A 27,354-nucleotide genomic window follows, 5' to 3' on the forward strand; every position below is an offset into this window, starting at 1 on the left:
TACATCTAAATAGCTGGATATTGGTTAAATGTATTCCATGATTAATTATTACACATTTGTCTACAGGATGTTCCAAATTTACAGTTTCATTATTGAAGTATTCAATGTGTCATATGATGCTTATTTTAAATAGAACACCATGTATATTAATAAACAATTATACTAAACAAATTTACCTCTTTCGAATGGTATAGGTCTCATAGTTTTTGCGTAATTTACAATTATTTAAATTCTTAATCTCTAAATCGATTTTAAAACAAAAGATGAAGTTAATTAATGTCATTGTATGACATTGTCATTCTATGACAATACGGTCTGGTAATTAAATATTAATTAATGCATTCCATGATTGATTATTACACATTTATTTACAGGGTATTCAAAATTTACAGTTGCATTACTGGATAATTCAATGTAGCATAATATGATGGTTATATTATTAGAACACCAACACCATGTATATTAATCAATGATTATGCTAAACATAGGTTCCTCTTTCGAATGGTATATAGATGTTCTATAACTAGGAGTCATAGTTTTTGAGTAATTTACAATTTTCTTAAACGGTACATCGATTTTAAAAATATTTATAGTCACTCTCGATTTTTAAACCCATCATCTTGGCATAGTTGTTATAGAGTGTAGTTGTAAATAAATATGTAGGTATATTTTTATTTGCTGATTTGTAAAATAAATTTTTTCGTTATTGAAAATAACTAAATACATAACGAAACATAAAAAATCTTAATAAAACAAATACATAAATAATACAAATTGAACCACAACTTACTAGTAAAAAATTATCAGTTATGTAATACATGTTGAAAATGTTTACACAACAAGCGATTTTAAATGATTTGTTTACATTATTTAACATAGCTGGAGCTGGTGTTATAGACGCAAAAGCGTTCGAAATTCTTAATTTCATAAAAATATCATCTGAAGTAGTAGGGTAGGAAGTGTAGCATTTGCAATATTTTTAATATAACCCAATTTAAAAAAAATTCATCTTGGTCAATCCTGGTGACCTAGGTGGCCAAATATATGGACCGAATCTATCTATCCATTTATTTCTAAATTTTATGTTGAGGTTGTTCTTGACATCACGTCAAAAATAAGCAGGAGCTCCGTCCAATTGGAGCCACATGTTTGTTCGCACGTTAAGTGGAAGGTTTTAAGAAAGATCCAAAAAACTTGTTTTAAGAAATTTAAAAAATGTTACTCCATTCAGATTTTCGTCAAAAAAATATGGGTCGATAACGTACTCGCTCAGAATACTGCCCCAAACATTAACACTTCATCGGTGTTGGCGATCAACAGTAAAATTTTTGTTTACTGTATCATAATAAAATGAAAGCTATGTCTATTAACTAGACGATTATTATGAAAAGTAGATATATTCGTCTGTACACAATACATTCTTAAAAAAAATCTTCTTCAAATTCTAAAGTCTATAAACGAAAAGTTAAACGTTCCTGTTCTGTCTAATGCTGGTGTAGTTAAGTTTTATACGGATGATAGTGGTTTTTCTTGTGTATGCTACATACACTCGTTTGACTGATTTCCAATTGACCCGACATTTTTCTCGTACTAGTACCTACTTGGGTTTTCCGTAACAGAAAGCAGGACATCAAGTTCGTTGACGTCATCAAAAATAATTGGTTTATTTTTATTTAACTTTTCGTCCCGATGCAACATTACCAGTAGCACGGAATCTTTCGAGAAATCCCTCAAAAACGTCCTTTTTTGGGTGTCTTCTATCAGGATACTTTTAAGCGAAAACTTTAGAAGCTAAGAGACAGTTTTTAAAACATTCCCCAATGCAAAGTAGCATATCTACTTTTTCATAAATAGCGTGATTATTCATTTTTAGGAACAATTAAATTTGAATATAATTGGCTATGATAAAACCATTTTTAAGTAAAAAAAAATTGAATATCATACATGGATGCTTATAGTTTTGATATTACCAGACCGTACTGTCATAAACTGACAATGTCATACAATGACATTAATTAACTACATGTTTTGTTTTAAAATCGATTTACAGATTAAGAATTTAAATAATTGTAAATGACGTAAAAACTATGACACTTAGGTATAGGACATCCATATACCATTTGAAAGAGGTAAATTTGTTTAGTATAATTATTTATTAATATATATGGTGTTCCATTTAAAATAAGCATCATATGACACATTGAATACTCCAATAATGAAACTGTAAATTTTGAACACCCTGTAGACAAATGTGTAATAATTAATCATGGAATACATTCAACCAATATCCAACTATTTAGATGTAAAAGTAATGTTTTTATAATTTCTTAAATAACTTGAAAATAAGCCTTCTTTTAAAACTTTACATTTTAAAAAAAGTCAACATAACTCAGAACACTCTGTACATAGGTATAGGGAAGCCTTACGAAACTATACCTTATTTTTTGCGGACAATTAAAAAATGCAATTGAATACAGGGTGTTCCATAAAAAAATATAACTTTGATACGCTGCCATTTATTGGGACACCCTGTATATTTCAAAATAATTTTAGAATGTAGCTTTTATCAACTTACAAACTATTCAATTTAATTTTTTTTCAAATCTTATACCATTTGGCTGTAATGTTCCGTCTCGTTAGTGGTGACTCACCCTGTATACAACTATCATACGACTAATAGCAACATATGGCGTGGAAATATGGATCATGACAGAAAATACAATAAACCTTTTAAAAACCTAATACTTTTGAAAGTAAAATATTGTGAAGAATGTTGGGACCCATTTGCGATAATCGATAATGGTACATACATAATATATGGAAATACGGTTCAACAACGAGTTATACCAATATTACAAAGAACTCCCTATAGCAAATTATGCAAAAATACAAAGATTGCGCTGGACAGGTCACCTTTTAAGAATGGATAATGACAGAACATCTAGTAGAACGCTTAGTGAAAGTATGGTGGACGTCGGCCAGTAAGAAGACCAAGGAAGAGGTGGAAGACGAAGTGAAAACCGATACTAAAGAGATATTGAGGGTGGATAACTGGAGGAGAGTAGCCAGGGACAGAGATACTTGGAAGCGGATGCTGGAGGGGGCCAGAGCCCAACTTGTGCTGTAGTGCCATAGGAGAGGGAGAGTACTCTTAATTAACATTAACCAACTACTTAGGGCAATCAATGAGGGTATTTGGCTCCGAATTCCATCCTACTACATCGATTTACTTGATATTTTCACAGTAAGTAGGGAATAGCTCGAGAAACAAAGTCTACCCTATGCCGATGTGCAATTTTATCTTGGGGGTGGTTCCCACCCCTTCTCGGGGGTGAAAAATGTTTTGGTTAAAATAGCCACGGAAGAGGCTAGAGAACCTAATTTTAAGCAAAAACTGTTCTATAATTATTTTTTTGAAAACTCAATACTTTTTGAGTTATTCGTGGTTGAAAATTGGCCATTTTCATTGAAAAATGACACCTTTTTGGACGGATTTTTGCGAATACCTTAAAAATTATGCATGTAACAAAAAAACTATATAAAATATTTCTGTAGGTTATAAAAGAACAAAGAGATTCGTTCCTTTATAAATCTTCTAGTTAAAATACAAAGAGGGATATGGTAGGTAAGAAGAGTTTGTTTTTTTGCTGCATGCTCAAATCGGTGTATTCAACTTGAAATAACAGAGAAACTGTCGATTTTAGGTGTATAGTGATACATATAACTTTTGTAGTGCTTGAAAAGACCTTTAAAATGAGCAATACCAAATGTAGATTACATTCAAACTAAGCGAGATATTCTGCAAAAAAGTTGATGACTAATGCATTTTAAGAAGAAATGAGAAGTATATTTAACCCCTCATCCATCAGAATTTAAATACATCGTTTTGCTTCTACAATACTTTTTAATATAGTGTTATTTCTATGTTCAAAAAGTTGGACTGGATTAAAAAGAATGGTTTTTGAAAAAAATAAGATCAAATTATAGGCGCATTTTTAAATTTTCTTAAAAATCTTCCTTTTCCTCTATGTAACTCGAAAAAGATAAGAGATACGAAAAAAAGATACCACACAAAAATGTGGAGCTTTTTCAGATAAAAATTTCCTTTTTATTTTTCGTTACTGTATCTCTAATCATTTTCAAGTTACATGGAGAAAAGAAGATTTAAAAAAAATTAAAAATACGCTCTATAATTTGATCTTTTTTTTAACCATTCATTTTAAACCCGTCCAACTTTTTGAACATAAAAATAACACTATAATAAAAGGGATTGTGGAAGGAAAACGATGCATTTACATTTTGGTGGATGGGGGTTAAAATTACTTCTCATTTTTTCTTAAAATACACTAGTAATGAAGTTTCTTTGCAGCATATCTCGCTTAGTTTTAATTTAATGGTTCTTTAATATAGCTCATTTTAAAGGTTTTTCAAGCACTACAAAAGGTATTAGTTGCATTATACACCTAAATGCGACCTTTTCTCTGTTATATCAAGTTGAATACACCAATTTGAGATTGAGAATGTACCAAAAAACAAACTACTTTTACCTACTATATCTCTTTTTGTGTTATAACTAGAAGATTTATGAAGGCAAGTGTCTCTTTGTTTTTTTATAACCTATAAAAATATAGTTTTTTAAGTTAGATGCATAGTTTTTAAGGTACTCGCAAAAAACCGTTCGAGAAGGTATTATGTTTCAATGAAAATGGCCAATTTTCAATAACGAATATTTCAAAAAGTATTGAGTTTTCAAAAAAAATTATAGAACAGTTTTTGCTTAGAATTAGGTTCTCTAGCGAATTCCGTGGTAATTTTAACCAAAAAATTTTCCACCCCTAAGAAGGGGTGGGAACCACCCCCAAGATAAAATCACACATCGGCATAGGGTAGACTTTGAATTAGGAGATAAGTAGAGGCTAGGCCCAAAATTTCATTAAAATCCATGCAGTAGGATAGAATTCGGAGGTAATACCCTCTTCTTGCTCCCATTGACTGGCGTAACTGTAGAAGTCAACTTTATGGTTCATTTAAAAAAATGTACACAATATATCAAATTGGGACTCTGTATTAATAAAAATAAAAATGATACAAAACATACCAAACAAATATGATTATACTTATTCGTGTTTATCACCAACTTATCAGACTGGTGTTTATCACCAACTGGGCATTTCAATGAGTGGAACACGAAGAACATGTCAACTGACAGGAATCATGTTGGTTAGTAATAGCAGTCTGATTTTTGCATGAGAGTTTAATGAAAGGGTAACAAATCAATTGGATGTTCTGTCCGACAAAATACATGGGACGTTTTCGTAATCTGGCGTTCCAAATTGTTAAACTATCCCACAATTAAAACTTCCCCTGTTCCAGTATTCCCGTACATCAAAGTTTGTCCAACTAGACACCGTTAAGCTATTAACAAATTTTCAGCTTGCTATTAATCAACTTTTTTTGGTACTCGGGATCCAGACCTATAAGTATTTTTGAAAAATTTAAACGCAAAATGAAAGATTACGTTATTACCGAGAGCGAAAAGTCCCTGAAAACTTCTATAGTGTTTATTTTAACAAGTTGCAGGAAAAAAAAAAGAAAATTTCGTGTAATTTTTAATTTTTTAATATCTCATTCAAAATAAACTTTTTAGATATTCTAAGGACCTTTCGGCTCTCGGTAGTAATGTAATCTTTCATTCTGAGTTTAAAATTTTCAAAAATATTTATTAGTTTTCTCAGGATTCGAAAAAATGAATGCATTATAACACCTTGGCGTGAAATTTTGCGCATACGCCTTTAAAAAACAACAAAATCAAAACTACGCCACGGCTGCAAACTTTTACAAGACTGAAAATAGTGGATATTGTTTAAGTGGTTAATAAAAAAATATTAGCACTAACTTCTTCTGCTCGTAGCACTACAACTCGGAGTTGGTCTTAGCTGACTGCAGAACCACCGGCACAACTCACTTCCATCTCGAATGGTCATCCATGATAGTTGGGTCAGTGGATAGTCTCACGTGTGGTCTCGCTGTTCCTTAATCTGACCATATATTATCTCCCCCAGATTAGCTTGGCAAGGCGGTTATTAGGGAGTCTATGAACATGGCCTGCCCATTTTAGACGTTGGGATTTAATTTCTTGGGCTTGCCCTATATCAAATTTGTTTGACCTCGGCATTTGTTCTTATTCGGTATTGGTTAGTATTCGAATCGTGATAAGGTCCAAAGATTCTTCTGAAGAGGTTTTTCTCCAGCACTAACCGAATTATAAAATTAATTGTACGTACGGGATAGATATTGCAATATAACGTATGTCCTAAAAATTTTGGCACAAAATTCAATGGCTTTACTTTTAACAAAAACAGAATAATATGAAGTTGCCTTTAGAAACGAAAGCTTGTTTACATTGTTTACTGCCAGCTAAGGTAAATTAGAAATAAGAAAAAGTATCTACAAGTTGGTTGGCCAGGTACTTAATGCTGAAATCTGTCGAATATTTCAGAATAAAAACAGTTGACGCAGAACCATTTATTGAGCAATAATGGAGTGCCAGCAGGCAACACCATGGATGAGTCTACCAAAATGAGAACGACCACGTGCATTTATTGCACATAAGTCAGAGAGATTGTTGAGAAGAGCAAAATACCAGCTTGGAATGGAAACTAGGAGATTGGCTCGTCAATACAGACCTTCTAAGAGTAAGATATCGTTGGAATTGAGGAGGAATGGTTTTAAATATCGAAGCAGACGTAAGTGCCCCACATACTCTCAAGCGCAACTCCTTCAGGCCTACTATTACTCAAGAGATACCCAAAACTGGCTTCTACAACACCAAATACCCTTTGTACCAAAAACGACAATCCTCCAAACTTACCACAGGCTCGTCCAATAAAGGATTTTTGGGCTTTGCTGTCTAGGAAATTTTATTATGGAGGCTGGGAAGCCCAAGATAAAGTATAATTAAGACGGAGAATTTACGATCAACTAATAGAAATTGATCTGAATTCCGCTCAGGACCTCATGAAAAACATTCGAAGAAATTTGCGTCTAGTAGAGAAGAATTGGCCACTCCACATAATTTGATAATATAGTTTAGTTAAGCATTGAGTTGAAATTTATGATAACTAGTTAGTGTTTAAATAAATTTCTTTATTAACAAAATAATTTGATAAATATTTTGTGCCAAAACTTTTAGGACATACATTATTCTCCGAGCGCAGTATTTCTCTACCACCCCTAAAATCATAACGTTTTTATTCAAACAAATTATCATTTTTGTTTGAATAAATCTGATTGTATCACAATTTTAAGATCCGTCATGTTTAAGTAGTCGAATACTTTCCATCTAATTTCTGATGGTAACTTAGGTGCAATTTTTTTCATGATTAAGTCAGCTTCTGTAAGTAATTCGATTCTTTGAAACCCTTTCTTAACCCTATGTTGTACCAACGGAAGAATATTACCATATATGGAAAAGTCTCTAAGGTAATCTTCAATATTTTCTAATTCGTTTTTAATGTTGTCATTATATAGATATTTAACAAGTACGTTACCTTTATTGGAATTGCAAACTATTTGATATAATGAAACAGTACTATTTTTTATTGTCATACTCCTCATACTTGATATTTCTTTGTGGCAGTCGTTATAGTATTGCGATATTTCTTTGAAGAAAGGGCAACCATCCTGAATAAATTTTTCAATGGGATTGTAAATTAACACGGTGTATTTGATTATTAGTTTTGCAACTTCCATATACTCTGTCTGTACTGACTCAGGATAATCACTTGACACACCTTTTAAGGCTAGCGATAAAGTAGATTTGCCTTTATATTCAGCTTCTTTTAGGTCAGCTCCATTTAGAATTAAGAACTCCGCAACATTTGGGCATATATTTTTTATCGCAAAATATAATGGGGTAGCTCCCTTGGCTAAAGTTTTCTTGTTAACATCAGCACCAATTTCAACCAAATATTTCACCATTTCAATTTGATCCCGTGTACAAGCTGTATGCAGAAGAGTATATTCTTGAATTGTCCCGAAGTTCGCGTCTACCCCTATGCTGATGAAATACTTTACAATTTCTACATAACCTGTTTCAGCTGCCCAATGGACTGGAGAATAATTCGGGGATCTCCCCTGTAGGTTACACACTGCACTGTTTTTTAAAAGTAACTGAACAATATCTAAATACCCATCTCTACAAGCTAGATGTAAAGGTGTCCACTTGGATATATCTTTAGCATTTATATCAACTCCATTTTCTATAAGAACATCAACAATTTTAGCATTCCCTCCTAAAACACCATAATGAATTGCACCCCTTTTATGACAATCTTTGAGAAGCAAGCTTGCCTTATTTAACAGTAAAAAATCTACTAATTCGATGTAACCTCCGCATGCAGCCATATGGAGAGGCGTCATTTTGGTGCTTTCATTTATAATATCTACATATATCCCATTTTCTAAAAAATATTTTACAATTTCTACATCTCCTACTTCAGATGCAACATGAATAGGCATATTTCCATAGATATTTGAACACTGCCTATTCGCTCCAGCTTCTGTGAATAATCGAATCATTTCAAGATCATTATTAAACGCAGCAAAATGTAAAGGATTCCTCCCAACAAACGTATCGGTTGCGTTTACATCTGCACCGTGTTCCAACAAATATTTGGCTACTTTTATATGCTGGAAATCTGCAGCTAAATGTAGTGACGTAAAACCATCAGAATCCACTTCATCAATTGTTGCTCCTCCTTCAATCAGCTGTTGTACTTCATCTAGGTTTCCAAATTTTGTGGCCGAATGGAGTGGAAACTCATCCTGCTCCATTTTTAAAAATACGCTGCGTTGACTTTATTAATGACACAATTTTGTTCTTTAAATATCTGAAACGAAAAATAAATATTAAGGTTAGTATAAAAGTAAAGTGGAGCAGAAAATACATAGATAAACAAGGTTTCAGAATGTAACAACAAGGAGAGGAAGACCGAGAAGATCATGGAAAAATGAAGCCGACGAAGCCATGTCAAAGAAAGGATGTCAAGGAAAGGACGGAGACTGGGAAGATCGTGAAAAATGGAAGTCCTAGCTGACGGAAGGAAACAACACTAGCTGTAGACAACCTTTGCGAGGATATAGCCAGACCTCGAAGTTTCGGCATTCCTAGGTCTTAGTCATTAGTCAAACCCCGACGTAAAATCCTTTTTCGGCCTTTGACTGAAGTGTTTTAGTCAAACCTAGAAGTTAGTTACTTTGTAGCTCGTTGCGCGAATGGAAGTCATTTTTATGATACACGACAAATTAGATAAACATGAAGATATACTTAGATTTGACAAAATTCGTGCTACATAATTTTTTTAGTACCTCGGTAGCTCAAGTCATCAAGAGATTTAAGGAAGTGGATTCTTATAAGGTATTATGATATACTCTTATTAGCTTAGAAAAATTAGAAAGATAGAAAAATCGGAATATGGATGTGAAATAAAAAATAAAGAGAAAAAAATAAAATATTGGGCGCCACTGGTTACCTAAGGAACCAGAATTTATACAAAAAAACAAATATTAAAAGAAAAATGGTATTAAATCAAAATAAAACAGAAAACAGTGAAATAAAAAAATATACATAATATACAGAATATTATAACGTAACTTACCTTATTTACTCTACTCAATATATTATACTCAGAATTCTATACTCAGTCAATTTTTTAATGCTCTTACGATTCAAGAGAGAAGGCAAGAAAATAAATTATATGTTGAAAATCAAACATTATATATTAGAACCAAAAAAAAATAATCTCTGATCTCTCTGTGTTACAATTAGAGACCAGATTACCAAATAAACAAAGATGAAACGAAAAAGTTTTACAAACATAAACATTATACCTTTACAATGAATGTCCTGTTTTCTTCTGTCTGCCGGTTGGTCCGCAAGTTCAAAACGCTATTTCACTAACGCGAAAAACACTTCACATTGTTCATAGCTACAGCAAACAGTACATGAGGTTATCCATTGTTTATATAAAAAAAGGTTATAGAAAAATTCAGCATTCAACTCAAACATAATTATTTAGTTAAACTCGAACAAAATGATTTAAAGTTCAATAACTGGAACAAAATTTACTTTTACTCGAACAAAATTATCAAAAGTTCATTAACTTTGACCAAAATAAAGTATGTGAGCATACTCCATGTTTTAACTGCACTGTTAAACATAGTAATGCGAAAATTGAAACTCTTCTCTCCTACTTCTGGTTCTGACTGCTTAAAAGAAATTAGTTGATACCAAAAATGGTATGAAATAATAACGACGATTCGCTTAGAAACAGCGGGAAAATCGCCGGAGTTCACGATACACCATCACATTCGCCGGGCTGGAATCAACCTAGCCGGCTGGGAAACTGGAAAACTACATTTTGAAACACTCAATGGAACTCAACTGCACATGATGATGGCCCTAAAGGAACTGACTTTTGGGACCGCTAACTCGATCCTTCTAAACTTCGGCTCCTTCTCCCAAAAAAAAAATAAGTTACCTCCTACCTTGACCAATAGCGACCATATCAAACATTTCTCTACCAATCAGGTGGCAAGAAAACTTACACAGGACATCCCATAAATGTCATGATATTTTACTTTCAACCAATTACAAATACTCAATCTTCGCAATAACAAAATCTCTTGAGTTTACACGAAATGCGATGACTCAGAATATTACAGTTAGTTTTTAGAACCAATATTTAAGAGTTTTACTAAAGACATCGGCTAATCTAGGTTGAGCCTTGCTGCTCTAATACACATACAATAGGTTTCTTGTCTGTAAATATCATAAACCTTTATACTCTAGTCTGCAACTCTGCAGGGGTCCTTCCTCTAGATATTTGACTATCTAGGAAAAAGAATTCAAGTCTTCACTTTTCGTGAGATCTATTGAAAAAATATTCCGTTATTATATGCGTCTTGCTTTGCATAAAGAAAGAACCGGTATTCTCAGTATTGTAAACACTCAAGGCATTTATCTACGCCTAATTCTTGAAAGCATAAAATCAATCCAATTGAACGCAATAACACGGTCTCAACGATCATGACATACAGGGTGCAACGAAAGTGTTACAGCTGTAAACTGGATCGGAATTTCAAATATTTAGACGGGGGGACTTTGAGCGTGTTTCAACTTTGGTATATAAATGTTATAGTCAAACCCCGAAGTTCCATCACTCCTAGGTTTGACTAGTCAATAATAGAGTCTGATTAACGGTCTTAGTCAAACCCCGAAATAAATTCCATCAGCCTTTGACTACCTACTCAAACCTGATTCTTTTAAGGACATCTACTTTTGTGACTTTCGCCGTCCATGGTATCTTTAGGATACTAAGGATACGGCGATAAAGCCACATTTCGAAAGCTTTTAATCTGTTTATATCCCTCGTTTTGAGTGTCCAGCCCTATACGCCATATATAATAGTAATTAGTAAATAGCCATTAGTAAACCTTAGTCTCAGATGAAAATCTAACTCTGAACAAGTCAGTACCTTTCTGAATTTTACGAAAGCTAGGATCACTCTTTCAATGGACTTGGTATTCAGTGTTATGCTGGAGTTTTCAAGTGCATCCAAGTTTCTGGAGCTGATCATGAATTTGGTCTCTTTGTCAGAAAATTATATATGTTATAGGTGCTCAAAAATTAAAAATAATTATATTTGCTTTCTTTATTTATATTTAAAAAAAACATGGTTTAAGTATTCAAAAAAGATCAATCTTATAACACCATACTATATCAAAGTAATCAAAGTCAACTTTTCTAGCTTTTAAGTTGGCAAACGTTTTTATTTCTTCGGTGATACTTTTTACTTGCTTTTCTATACTTATTAAAGCCAGGTTTGTTCGTCTGTCTTGGTCCATTGTTGAGCGCAGATAATTTTTGATTAATTTAAGTTTAGAAAAAAACCTTTTCTTAGCCCAATAAATGACCGTTTTGGAGTGTAATTTTGAGGGGCAACTCCGAATTGCATGAAAATTTGGATTTAGGTTCTAGTTACCCTCCAGTTCAAAGTTGAATTTGTGGCGTTGGTTGCTTTCACTTGGGGGTGACAGTCACCCCTTCTCGGGGGTGAAAAACATACGTTCAAGATAAGGCCGGAAATGGATAAACTGACTGATTATAAGCAACTTTCGTTCTATACCCTATTCCACGAACATACGCCTGTTTTGGATTACTTCGACAACGAATATTTTACGGTGCAAAATAAGAAGAACGAAAGTAAATTGCAAATTACATTGTTGTTTATTGGAATAATTATTAGCGCCATTTACTTTCGTACTTATTATATTGCACAGTAAAATATTTGTTGTCGAAGTAATCCAAAACAGGCGTATGTTCGTGGAATGGCCCATATAAAGTTTTTTATGTTAGTCAATACTTTTCGAGTTATTCGCGATTGAAAATGTTGATTTTTCGACAAAAAAACTACGTTTTCAGACGGTTTTTCGCAAATAACTCAAAAAGTAAATATTTTGTCGAAAAAAATATTGCTAGCAAAAGTGTAGCTTATAAAAAAGCGAAAAAAATGATCTATCAGTAAAATCTATAAAAGGAGTAAAAGCAAAGTTGTAGCTCATTAAAAATACGTTGTTATTCGTCTAATTCCAAATCTAACACTTCAACACGAAATCAACGAAAAATTAAGCACTTTTCGGGAAAAGCTTATTAATATTGTTTAAGTATATAAAAAAAGGTTTATGTTGGTTTTTTTACAAAAGTTTCTAGCAACAAAAATAAACGAGTTACACTTAAAAAAAGTTGGCCCCTTTTTTTGTTAGAAAAATCGTAAAAACCTCCCTCTATTTAGCAGCCTAAATAAAATTAATCGTTACCGCTTTACCATTTATTTTAACTGTATGTGTATTGTTTATATGATCTGTAAGTTTGCTTGGTTTGAAGAGCTTATTTTTGAAAAAAATTGATTTTATAGTAAAATTGAAAAATTTCCTCATTTCAAAATAACTTAAAAAGTATTAGTGATAAGAAAAATCTTAAAGAGTAAAAAATGTAGGTTTTGCTATTATAAATATGCTAGTTTCATTTGGTTTTTCCATAAGACAAAAATTTGTTAAGATATGGCTGTTCAAAATTTGCATAAACTCGTGATGACCCGTTCAAGCTTTTTTAACTATAACCCTTTCAAAAATAAGCACTTTAAACCGGTGAGAATAACATATCATATAAAAATAGATAAGTAAGTAAATTGTTTGTAAAGCCGTAGCGATTAATTTCATTTGGGGAGCTAAACACGGGGAGATTTTCATGATTTTTTTACCAAAAAAAAGAGGGCCAACTTTATTTTGAGCGTAACTCGCTTATTCTTAATGCGAGAAACTTTTATGAACCATTAAAATACAGCCTTTTATAAACACTTTAAAAAAGTTTGAATGGGTTTTTCCCGGAAAGTGCTTAATTTTTTGGTAATTTCACCTTGAAATATTCGATTTGGAATTAGACGAATAAGAACGTATTTTTCATCAACTACAACTTTGTTTTTACTCGATTCATAGACTTTACTGATACACCATTTTTTTCGGTTTTTTGTAAGCTACACTTTTGCTAAGGATATTTTTTTCCATCAAATATTTACTTTTTGAGTTATTTACGTATGTATTAAATGTATGTTTTAAAATATACACGAAAATAGTAGAGAAGAGGCTAAGACAAGAGGTAGAAAAAGAACTGGGAGAAGAACAAGCAGCGTTTAGACCAGAAAGACAGACAAACGATAACATTTACATCATTAGAAATATAATAGAAAGAAGTATTGACTCGGGGGGAAAGCTCATTCTAGCATTCATAGATCTAAGGGCAGCATTCGACTCTATAGAAAGACAAAATATATGGAAATGCTTGCAGAACATGAAAGTACCAAGTACACTGATAAAAATAATTGAAAATATATACGGAGTAGTAAAAGGACGTGTACAGATAGCAGGAGAAAGATCTGAAGAATTCAATTGGGAAAGAGGTATCAAGCAAGGAACAGTCTTAGTCCGCTACTATTCATAATAGTCATGAATGAATTGACTAGAAATACTGGAGAAAGAACGAACCAAATACAGACAACAATAGGATACCAAAGATTACAGCCAATAAAAATAGAAGCCCTATTGTATGCGGATGACATAGTCCTTATAGCAGATTCCGTGACAAAAATGCAAAAACTCATAAATATATGGACAGAAGAAATAGAGAAATTAAAAATGGAAATAAACATCGAGAAAAGTAAAATAATGGTCATCGGCGAAAAGGAAGAAAATAAAGTAATTATAAAATGCAAAAATACTCAACTGGAAATAGTTACAGCATATGATTATCTTGGAAGTATTATTACCAATGATGGGAAAATAGACCTCGAAATAACAAACAGAACTAAAAAATCAAATAAACTGTACTACGCACTAGCGCCAATTCTGAGGAAAAAAGAATTGTCCCACGAAACAAAAATTAAAATATATAATACGATTGTGATACCGACGATACTGTATACAAGCGAAAATTGGACTTTACAGAAAAAGCATAATAGTAGGATAAATGCAATTGAGATGAGACATTTACGTGCTATAGCCGGAAAGACCAAATGGGATAGAATAAGAAATGAGACAATAAGAGGGATAACTAAACAGGAACCAATAATGAATAAAATAATAAAGAGGCAATTAAACTGGTATGGACATCTGATGAGAATGAAACCTAGTAGACTAGCAAGGAAAATTCACGAAACAAGGAATATTACAAAAAAGAAAAAAGGCAGGCCGAAGAAAAAATGGATACAGCAAATAGTAGAAGCAGGAAAAATCAAACAGAAAACGCTAGAAGAAATGAAACTAATAGCACAGGACCGAAAAGAATGGAAGAGATGGGTGAATATGTAGCTAAATTAAACCCAAATCCGACACCTGAAAGGGTATAAGGAAGGGGAGAAAGAAAGAAAGAAAGAAAGAGTTATTTACGAAAAACCGTCTGAAAACGTAGTTTTTTTGTCGAAAAATAAACATATTCAATCGCAAATAACTCGAAAAGTATTAACTTACGTAAAAAACCCTATAGAACAAAAGTTGCTTAAAATCAGGCAATTTATCCATTTCCGGTCCAAATTTGAACGTATATTTTTTCACCCCCGAGAAGGGGTGACTGTCACCCCCCAAGTAAAAGCAACCAACGGCACAATTTCAACTTTGAAGTGCAGGGTATGTAGAACCTAAATCCAAATTTTCATGCAATTCCGAGTTGCCCCTGAAAATTACACGGTATCGCCGTATTTTCCGTTCATTTACTGGGCTATCTCCTTCAGCTACTGTTACTGGAAGTAGATCTTTAAAAATATTTGGGAAAATTGAGAGTAAATTAATAGATTAGATTATACAGGGTGTTTGGTAAAGAATGGGCCATAGCTTAACCTCAGATTTCTGAACTCAAAAAGGTCGATGTAAGCTAACTTACCTTAGTACGGAAGTTGATAATAACTGAAATACAGGGTGTCAAAATTAAACTTTTATTTTATTTATTTTTGAATTTTTTCTGGCAGGAATGAGATAACAACCCAAAATTTAGTAAGCGGTGGTTTTTTGGGACGAGAAATCTAAATTCGCCACCAAAAATAATGAATTACCCAGAGGGCGCTACATACGTCTTTCAGCGCTCATTTAATACGTTCAGTTTTTTATCCCCCACTCTACTTACATTTTGAATCAAAATTTTTATTCTCTTAATATTTTTACTTAAAAACGATATACTACATTCATCTCGCTAAACTTAACCGTTTTCGAAATAAACACATTTTAAAAATCTACGATGCAACTTAATTTTTTGCATACTATCATTGTAGTTAACACCCGAAAAATAAACTTAAAACCATAATAATTGTGCAAGTTCTCATATTTATGTTATTGCGTCGTAAATTCCATTAGAAGAAATTTGAGATATATTTTTGGAAATTATTCTGTGTTTAAGTTTATTTTTCGGGTGTAACTGCAGTGATATTATGCAAAGAATTATGCTGCATTGCAGATTTAAAATGTGTTTATTTCGAAAACGGTTAAGTTTAGCGAGATAAATGTAGTAGATCCCTTTTAAGTAAAAATATTAAGAGAATAAAAAATTTGATTCAAAAAGTATGTAGAGTGGGGGATAAAAAAAATTGAACATATTAAATGAGCGCTGAAAGCTGTATGTGGCGCCCTCTGGGTCATACATCATTTTTGGTAGCGAATTTAGATTTCTCGTCCCAAAAAACCCTCGCTTACCAAATTTCGTTTTGTTAGCTCATGCTTGTCAGGAAATATTCAAGAAGAAATAAAATAAAAGTTTAACTTTGGCACCCTGTATTTTGGGTATTATCAACTTTCGTACCTACTAAGGTACGTTAGCTTAAATCGGCCTATCTTAATCTCAGGAATCTAAGGTTAAGCTATGGCCCATTCTTTACCAAACACCCTGTATAACTTAAAATATCGAGTGGAGCTGTGTCTTTATTTATAAAAAATATTGGTAACAATTCTAACTCGCCGAGTAGATCTTCATCATCATCTACCTATATCAGATCTATTTCTATGCGCTAGTTTTTTTGTAAATTCAAACGTGTGTTTTTTTAGTTTTCTTCGGAGTTTCCCCAGCTCAATATATTTTCCAAGAACGAAAAATTATGATTACGTTCCCGCAATGTTTCAAATCTTTTACTTAATTTTGCCAATTTTTCAATTAATGTTTATTAATGTCCAATAAATAATAATAGAAGTTAACTTTAAAATTTTGTTTTGGGTCTAACAGAGGCTCGCCTGCAGCCTCGTAATTGAAATGTGTTTTTCGGGGACGTGGACGAATAGTTTCAAAAAATTTAGTTCCGTAATCGAGTTTTTTAGCCATTGGTACTGAGTCTACTGAGTCAATTCATATCTGCTCAAACGCAGTGTCAGTGCGGTTGTTGGCTACATCTTTACTAACTTGATCAAGCATCTTAACAGCTGCCAAAATAATAATATCCCGCATTTGCAAAGTTTTACTGACAATATTAACATTTGCTAAAATATTTTACCAGTCACGACCGAGCAGATAAACTTAAAGTTCTTTAATTTTGTCATCAATGAGCTTGCGATGTTACTTGTGTCATTGTCGTACTTGTTGTCAAAAATTGAGTATAGTGCATCGTAAATTTTCCCCATATTAAAAAGAAGTATATTTTTAATGAGTCAATTCTACTCTCCCAACGGGTATTTGAAAGCGGTTTTAATGTAAATGTGGGTATCTCATTCATTATGACATTCCACCGTAATGTTGATGCGAACAAAAAACATAAATTTCTTTAATTATTGAATTTTTTTTTTATTTCCAATGAGCATTTAGCAGCATCCTTTAGCACTAAATTAAGTCTGTGAGCCGCACAAGGAACATAAAACGCACGAGGATTCATGTCTAATTTTTTTTAAGTCAATATTTTTGGCTCTCATACTTGCTCCAATATCATACCCTTGGCCTTGTAAATAATCTAAATCAATATTCATTAATTTCAAAAATTCTAATAAATAATTTGCTAATCCTTGTCCGGTAGTATCAGTAACCGGTAAAAAACCTAGACAATTCTCTCTAACTTCGGCAAGCTTTGTTACACGAACCTAACAACAATAGTAAGTTGTTTCTTGTGTGAAATTCGACATTCAACATTGGTCACAATTACGCGTCACCTTCTTGAAATTATTTTCGGAATAATCTAAATGGGTTTCTTATTCCATTTGCATATCGTAGGTCTAGTAAGCATTAGTGCTTGTATAACGTTGTTATTTGTAGTTTTTTTTTTTAAAGAATTTTGAAAGGAAAAAAAGGCGTAAGTTTGAGCTTAGCAAATGTTCGGCTTGTGTCCCTTGGACTTGGCACCCCCGGGTTGAGATGGCCCTGCATTCGCATCTGGTATTATCCGATTATTATAGTGAAAAGTTGTTGAAAAAAGACTATCATCAGCGAACCATTTATAACGGGTTTAAATTTTTAAAATGGATGGATAATAATTTGACCACGTAAGTACAGAGCATAACTTATAAAGTGACCTATAAGAAGACTTGTTGTCTTTGGAGACATTGGGAAGATATTTTTGGATATCATGATGTATCTTTTTAAATTCACGCATCTTTCTCGAATCCTGAAAAAACTAATAAGTATTTTTGAAAAGTTTAAACGCAGAATGAAATATTACATTATTACCGAGGGCTGAAAGTCTCTGAAAACTTCTATAATGTTTATTTTAATAGTTATAGAGGTGAAAAGAAGTGAAACTTTTAGTGATTTTTAATTTCAAATATCTCAAAAAGTATTCACTTAAGGAATAAACTCTGTAGAATTAAAGTTGCTTAAAATTGGTCAGTTTTAGTTCAGAGAAATAAGAAAAAAAATATCCTGTTGGTGACACAATCCCCTCCAGGCCGAAACTAAATTTTTTGAGTAGTATGGACATCTATATTAATAACCTTTATGTTTCCTGTAGCCGATTTTGATGATATACATAGTTATAAACAAATGAAGATCAAAAAACGGTAAATTTTCGCTTTTTTCGACTATAACCAAGAAGTTAAGTATTTGAAACAAATTTGAGAGCGAGAAACTCAGAAACTGTATAAAAAACTTTAATATGGCGTTCGCTGAATATGTCTATCCTTATTGGTTGCTTAGAAAATTGCAATATAAATCATAAATTTTGAGTTTTTATAAATATTCATAACTTATGTAAAAATTAACTTAGAACGTTCTTATTACACGGAATGCTGAGAATTCTGGTGCTTAAATCATACCCTAAATTTCAAAGCAATTGGTCAAATAGTTTACAAGGTATTTAATTTGTTTTTCCCAAATTATTTTTTTTGCAACGCTATAACTCAGAAAATGATGAAGTTACACTAATACTTTGGATAGTTTATGAAAGAAGAAGATTTATACTATTAATTTAATTAAAAAAAAATGACAAAAAATAATTCTAAATACTGCAAAATTATTTTGCAAAAACATGTGGATTAAAAAAAGGGGGGCTAACTTCATCCCTAATTGTCCTAGGACAGTTGTTTTTCTTTCTAAATGTGTATAAAAATTCAGTCTTTCCAAATATGAAAAAAAATAAAAAAATTTCTACGGGTAACGGTTAAAAAGTTATTCTAATTGTTTATAAGTAAGCAAAAAATCGACGTGTTTTTGCAAAATAATTTTACACTGTTTAAAATTACTTTTTGTCATTTTTTAAAATTAAGTCAATAGTATAAATGTTTTTCTTCCATAAACTGTCAGAAGTCTTACTGTAACCTCATAATTTTCTGACTTATAGTGTTGCCAAAAAAATGAATTTGGGATACACAAATTAAATAACTTTTAAACTATTTGACCGATTGCTTTGAAATTTAAAATATAATTTAAGCCCCAGAAGTCTCAGCAATACGTGTAATAAGAAGGTCCTAAGTTAATTTTTACATATGAATATTTATAAAAGACTCAAAATTTATGATTTATTTTGCAATTTTCTAAGCAACCAATAAGGATAGACATATTCAGCGAACGCCATATTGAAATTTTTTAGACGATTTATGAGCTTCTTACTCTCAAGTTTGTTTAAAATTCTTAACTTTCTGGTTATAGACGAAAAAAGCGAAAATTTACCGTTTTTTGATCTTCATTTGTTTATAACTATGTATATCATCAAAATCGGCTGCAGGAAACATAAAGGTTATTAATATAGATGTCCATACTACTCAAAAAATTTGGTTTCGGCCTGGAGGGGGATGTGCCACGAGAAAAGTCTTATTTCTCTGGACTATTTATCCGTTTTCGGACTTAATTTGAATGTATTTTTTTCACCCACCAAGAAGGGGTGGTTTTCACTCTCAAAGTAAAAGCGACCCTGGGCTTAAGTCCAAACGTGAAGTAGAGGGTAAAAGGAACCTAAATCAAAATTTTCAAGCAAATCCTTAATTACGAGCAAACTTACACTCCAAAACTGTCATTTACTGGGCGGCCTATGCACATTTGAAGTTTTGTAATTTTATTCCTTGACATGATATTGTAACTTTCAAGCCTATTATTCGCTATAGGGGAAGGGAGGGCAAGATGGAAGGCTTAACTTTATAATGTGTAAAAAAATAAAACAACGTAATACAAAACTTTCATTTTAATCATTCTTGAAAGAGACCTTATACAGTTACAAAAGTCAGCCATTAAATATTATTAATAATAAGTAGAATTTTTTTTATAAGTAATTAAAAAATAATGTCAAAAATTCCAACTTGCCCTTACCCTGAGGGCAGGATGGAAAGCTTGTTAGGGCAAGATGGAATGTAGAGGAAAACACTACATTTTACAGTTTACACACATAAAACTGTTATCTTCTGTGTCGGTAAACAATTCATGTGCCCAACCATTACATACAGGACATTGTACCCATTCCTCTATGGGTGGTTCCACATAACGTTCACCACATACACAGAACACATCATTTTGTGAAGACTGTTCTAAATGTTGTACAATATTTTTAACCATTTGTGTTTTTGTCCCTTTTCCTTTTCTTTTATTCTCGCAGGTTCCTATTTCCTTGCTTTTATTTTTGCCCAACTATTATCTTCCAACTTGTCCTAAGTTCCAATTTTCCATCTTACCCACATGCCCCTTTCGAATAATAATATCAATATTTTAAAAATGCTTTATTATTTCTCTTATTTAAATATCAATTCAGATAACCTGTACCTAATAGATACTTTGTATAAATGCATAATAATAATATTATACACCTTGTTTAAATAATCGTATCACAAAAATTCAATAACTGCGTAATATTTAACTGCGAAAATAAGAAGAAAGCCTGTACACTTATTAGCTGACTTGAACTGACTGAGCCGTTGTTTGTAAATGGAAGAGGTTCGCCTGCATCTGTGTGAGTGTGGATCCGGGCGCTTCATTGCACAGTTCGTGTTTTATAGGTAATTTCCATCTTGCCCTATCCTTCCATCTTGCCCTCCTCTCCCCTAGATATTTTCCTAACAAGTGCAGAAATCATTCTTTTCCGCACGCGACTGCAGTTTGCCGAACGACGCGAAGCGGGAGTTCGGCAAGGAGTCGAGTGCGGAAAAGAGACTTTCTGCAAGAGTTAGGAACAATATTTTTTCTAAGAGTCTTTAAAAAATTACTAAATTTTAATCAATTAATTTAATTAATATGAAAATACATACACGAATTAATTCCTTGACATGGTTGTCAAAACCAAACTTTCAATATAATTAGTTAGCATGACGACGATCTTGGTTTCCATGACGATGATTCAAAACGACTGTTATTGTCTACCGATTTGACTTTCGAACATTATGTCAAAATAATTTTATTTCATCGAATTGTCGCGTTAATTTCATTAAAACAGGAACACAATAAGATACATTTGAAATAAATTAGTAAATAATATCTAAATATTAGTTTATTGCATGTATTATAATTAATGTAAGGCTATATTAACATATCTAAATTAACACGCGTGCGGAAAAGTAAAAACCGCGTGCGGAAAAGTAACACGCGTGCGGAAACATTCTAAACTAAAATGCGTGCGCGAAAGTAGACATTTTTGCACGCTCGTAGAAAAAATAAATATTTCTATTAGGTGCTACTATAGTATGCGGTCTACCTCAAAGGTCCGATCTATCTACCTGAAGGATTTGCACAAAATAATGAACTGCAAGAAAACTCTTGTAAAAAATATTTATTTATAAATATTCAGAAATAATAAACAGTTGGAGCAAAATAAATATAAAATGAAAGAGGACTCTAATAATTAACAAAATAAATGCACCCTAAATACCTATTTCCTTGTCAGAAGAATGGAGACGAAAGAATAAGACTCAAACACTAGATTTGGAACCTGGAATATTCAGAGTATATTTCAGCCTGGTAAGATGGACAATATTATTCAAGAAATGAACAGGTTGAATATTGATGTACTGGGTATCAGTGAAGCCTGGTGGCCCAACTCAGGTTGCTTCTCAATAAATGAAGCCACAATATATTATTATTCCGGTAGCGAGGACAATCAACATAAACACGGCGCGGCGTGGCAATAATATATAGTTAATAAAATATCTAACAGAGCAGTGGAAGACTTTTTCCCTATCCAAGAAAGAGTAATGGTATTAAAGTTAGTGACATCTCACGCCAAATTGAACTTGATACAAGTGTGTGCTCCTAACTCGAATGCCTACGAAGAAGAAGTTGAATTATTTTATCGGGATATCGAAGAAGCACTGAAAATAACGAAAACTAGAGAAACCACGATAGTCCTAAGTCCTAGGTGATCTCAACGCAAAGATTGGAAGGGGGCAATGCGGAAAGTGTGTGGGAAATTATGGTCTGGGAAATTGTAACGAGAGAGGGAACCGTCTAGTACAATTTTGCCAAGAGCAGAATTTGATTATTACAAACACATTTTTCAAGCTACCAAACGACGACTCCACACATGGCGATCGACCGCAGATATATCGGAGAAAGTAGTTAGAAACCAGATATGCTACATTATGATAAATGAAAGATGCCGTAATGCTGTTAAGGCCGTGTAAGCATATCCCGGAGTAGACGTGGCCTCAGACCACAACCCGCTTATCGCCAGGATTACACTTACACTTAAAAACATTAAATGACATCAAAGAACTCCTACAATAGACACAAGCAAGCTTAAACAACAAAACGTAAAATAATGCCTCCAACACGAACTGCATATGAACTGTAGCAAACTGAACATAGACACAAATGTTATTGACGAGCACTGGGATGGACTAAAACATTGTTTACTAGAACCGTGCAAAGAAATACTGAAGACATCTACAAAAGAAATGAAGAATGGATGAACGACGAGATACTCAATATGATGGAACAACGGAGACAGCATAAGAACAAAGATAACAATAAATACAGGGAGATTAATCACCTGATAAGAAGGATGATGAAACAGGCAAAAGAAAAACACTTTGAAGAGAAATGCAAAGAGATCGAGGACCTTCAAAAAAGATACGATCTATTTAATCTACACAAGATCACTGGTGTACTTCTGGATAGACACGGGATTACTATAAAACAGACCGATGAGAAAGTACAATGTTGGGCAGAATACATAGATGAACTGTTTGATGGTGAAAGAAGAGACCTGGAAAACATATAACTTACTTCAGAAGAAATAGGTCCAGATATCACAAAAGCAGAAATAGCACACACATTAAAAACAATAAAGAACGGAAAAAGCCCTGGACCACATGCTTCCTATCTAATTAATACAAATTATAGATGAGCAGCACATTGATGTTCTACTGATACTCTGGAACCAAATTTATAGCTCAGGCGTATTACCCAAAGAATGGTTAACATCGATCTTTGTTTGTTTCCCCAAAAAGAAAAACGCAAGAGAATGAGCCGATTACCGCACCATTAGCTTGATGTCACATGTGATGAAGTTGCTACTGAAAGTCATTCATAACCGAATATATCATAAACTGGACATAGATATTAATGATACACAATTTGGGTTTCGCAAAGGCCTAGGAACGCGTGAAGCTCTTTTCTCACTTAATATCCTAATACAAAGGTGCCTAGACGTCAATCAAGATATACAGGGTGTCCAGAAACTCTACCGACAAACGAAGACAGGAGATTCTTCATTCTTCAGATAATTTTAAGACAATTTAGCTCAATTCACCTAGTCCGAAAATTCTTCCCAAGAGAGCTAGAGCTCTTTTTAGTTTAGTTTATCTTAAATATCTCCAGAAGGCTTCAATTTAGAAAGACGAAAATCGGTACGTATATTTAGCTTCCAGAGATAAATCGATTCCACCCATTGCGAATTTCTAGTATTGATCATAGGCGTCCGTTTTGGGTAGGGCATCGGTTATTTTATCACATAACTTTTTTGTCTTCAACTTTTAAGCATTTTTGACACTGGATTCAACACTGAATTGTGAGGTATTCTAGTACTAAAAAGTACTCTTGATTTAAGTCAGTAGAACACACGGTTTTCTAGAAAAATCGATTTGAACATTTTTCGTTTTTTGAATTTGAAAAAAAAATAATTTTTTTCAAAAAAATGGTGTATTTTACCAACTTAAAGCAAGAGCAACTTTTAGTACTAGAATACCTCATAACTTAATAATCTAAAGTTAAAAATGCTTAAAAATTAAAGACAAAAATGTTATGCGATAAAATAACCTTTGACCTTTGAAAACTTTTCAAATAATTTTTTTTAGAAAACGGTGTATCCTATCAACTTAAAACAAAAGCTTCTTTTAGTTGTAGAATATCTCACAATTTAATAACCCAGAGTCAAAAATGCTTAAAAATTAAAGATAAAAAAGTTATGCGATAAAATATCTCTTGCCCTACCCAAAACGGACGCCTATGACCGGTACTAGAAATTCGCAATGCATGGAATCGATTTACTTCTGGAAGATAAATATGTGTACCAATTTTTGTTTTTCTCAATAGAAGCGTTCTGGAGTTATTTAAGAAAAACTAATTACAAGACGCCATTTTAAAGAGCTCTAGCTCCCTTAGGAAGCATTTTCGGACTAGGTGAATTGGGTTAAAATATCTTAAAATTATCTGAGAAATCTCCTGTCTTCGTTTGTCGGTAGAGTTTCTGGACACCCTGTATATATGTCTGTTTTATTGACTATAATAAAGCTTTCGATAAAGTACGACATGAACAATTAATGAATGTCCTGAAATTAAAGAAGATAGACTACAATGACCTCAGGATCATATCTAATTTATACTATAAGCAGCGAGACAAAGTATACGTGTTAACGAACAGCTGTCAGAAGAAATTGAAATTAGAAGTGGGGTGAGACAGGGATGCGTATTGTCGCCAGTTCTCTTTAATGCCTACTTGGAAGAGATACTACTCTTGAGTTTGAAACAGTTGGAATAAAGGTGAACGGAGTTCCCATTAACATTAGATATGCGGATGACACTGTCGTCTTAGCCGAAAATATTGAAGATCTTCAGAGACTGGTTAACAGAATAGCGATATATAGCCAAGAATACGGTCTAACAATGAACATCAAGAAGACAAAATTTATGAGGATACCTAAAACTCAAAGAAATAACGAGAATTTCCTCATAAACGGAACCAATGTCGAACAAGTAGACCAATATGCATATCTTGGAACAATGATCAACTCCACAAATGATTACTTCTAGGAGATTAAAATCAGAATAGAAAAGGCTAGAGCGAATTTTAACAAAATGAGAAAAGTGCCCTGCATAAGAAATCTAAAGCTAGAGCTAAGAGTAAGGTTGGCTAGGTGCTACGTTTTCTCGACTCTGTTTTACGGATAGAAGCTTGGACCTTAAATGCGGCATCAATGAAAAAACTGGAATCATTTGAGTTGTGGGTGTACAGAAGAATTCTGAAAATATCGTGGACAGAACACGTCACAAACAAAGAGGTTCTGAGAAAGATGAATAAAGAAATGGAAGTCTTACACGTAATCGAAACCAGAAAATTGGAATATCTCGGACATATTACACGTGGAGAGAGATACAACTTGCTCCAACTCATTATGCAGGGAAAGATTCAAGGAAAAAGGAGCACAGGGAGACGCAGAATATCGTAGCTGCGCAACTTGAGAGAATGGTACGGATGTACATCAAACGAACTTTTCAAAGCAGCCGTCTCCAAAGTACGAATAGCTATGATGATTGCCGACCTCCGTCGCGGAGATGGCACTTGAAGAAGAGAAGAAATAACTATTTATTTACAAAAAAAAAAAATATTTTTAACCTAATTGTTTATAAAACGATACCGCCTAAATTATTTTAAGTATTATAGTGTAGGAAACAAAGGTTGAACCTTGCAAAATGGACACAAGTCCGGTTTTATTTTTTTCCTGGTATATCAAGGGGTGCTTATTATAAGACTAACTTTTTCTGAAAAAATTTCGCCCCGGAACCTCCCTTTTCACCCCTTTAAAGGGGGTAATTTGTGGTTTTTGCGGAACGTAGCCCTTCCTGTAACTTTTACAAAAAATTTCTTTTATAGAAATATGAAGAGGACTATATTTTCTACGATTTATTTCCGACACCATCTCTCTATCATCCACCGTTTAGCGGGGGTGGCGCCCTAAAGTTGACAAGTTTTTAAAAAAGATGTTTTTAAAAAAAATATATTTTTCCCTAACTGTAACGGAAATTAAGAAGAAATCCTGCTGCAATTATTCACAAATAATTGACTGATTTTGTGGTATAGGTTTCACTTAAGGGTAATTGCCCTTTTCTTAATTACAGGGTGTTACATTTTAAAAAACCTCTTGTTATACCATCTGAATTGTTTATGCTAGAGTAAAAAGACTTTCAGCGATTACCCATGTACTGGTGCTATTTACAAATTTGTATAATGCACCCCCATTTTTTCCCCGGAACCACCAAAAAAAAAGAAGAATTAATAAATAAATTGATTTTCTTGGAATCCTTCACACACAATGCCCTTTATTAATATGCTTCATATATCATTTTGTGCACGTTATTATTACGCATGTATGGACACCAAAAGCAATTTCCTAGTGCAACCCCTGTAGCAAAAAAAATAAATAAAATGGGGGGTTGAAATTTTTTTTTGTTTTTTGCTTTTTGATCCATATGGGCATATGCTTCATCAATAGTGCTTTTCAAAAATATATATGGTTATTGCAACATCTCTGCGAAAACCACCCCTATCCTTGAAAATATACTGCAGAAACTACCCCTATCCCTTGGCGAGCATGTTTTTACGATTTTCTCATTACCTATGTATTCTTTTTAAACAAAACTTATACAGGGTTAAAGACCACTATTTACTCTAAAAATTATGTCCTATTCATTTTTTCGTATAAGCAACCGTTACGGCACAGTGGCGCCGTAAACCTCATATATGCTTTGGCGGGCTCCAGTTTTTGTTTTTTTTTTTCGTCATCTGTTCGTTTTATTGATAAAGTACTTATGCAAAATAAAACAACACAGTGTAACCTACAAATTATGACTTATGCACATTTTACATTCTTTGCTCCCCAAAGCCACAGTGGTGGCCCAAAATAAATTTTTGCATATTTTCGCCACCTACACGCATTTTATTGCGTTAATGCTACCTTCATAGCACAATATTCACCCCTAAGTGGTCGCTAAGCAGTGGCGGATCCAGGGAGGGGTGATGGGGGTGATCACCTCCCCCCCTCTCAAACCAAGTGATATTATATTCAAAGATTATAAAAATATTCATTTATTTTGATAGAAATTTAACCAATTGGCACCCCCCTCTTAACGATGCTGGATCCGCCACT

General features: G+C 33.1%; 1 protein-coding gene across 1 annotated transcript in view; it reads right to left on the reverse strand.

The window, feature by feature from the left end:
- The window catches only part of LOC126882513 (serine/threonine-protein phosphatase 6 regulatory ankyrin repeat subunit A-like), a 64,864-nt gene that overhangs the window by 29,715 nt on the left and 7,795 nt on the right, over positions 1-27,354 (reverse strand). Inside the window, exon 2 of the mRNA XM_050647480.1 lies at positions 7,269-8,891. Coding sequence (XP_050503437.1) covers positions 7,269-8,835 — 1,567 coding nt within the window. The 5' untranslated portion in view covers positions 8,836-8,891. The remainder of the gene's footprint in view (positions 1-7,268; positions 8,892-27,354) is intronic.

The sequence above is a fragment of the Diabrotica virgifera genome, chromosome 3 (assembly GCF_917563875.1).
Source record: "Diabrotica virgifera virgifera chromosome 3, PGI_DIABVI_V3a".
NCBI lineage: Eukaryota > Metazoa > Arthropoda > Insecta > Coleoptera > Chrysomelidae > Diabrotica > Diabrotica virgifera.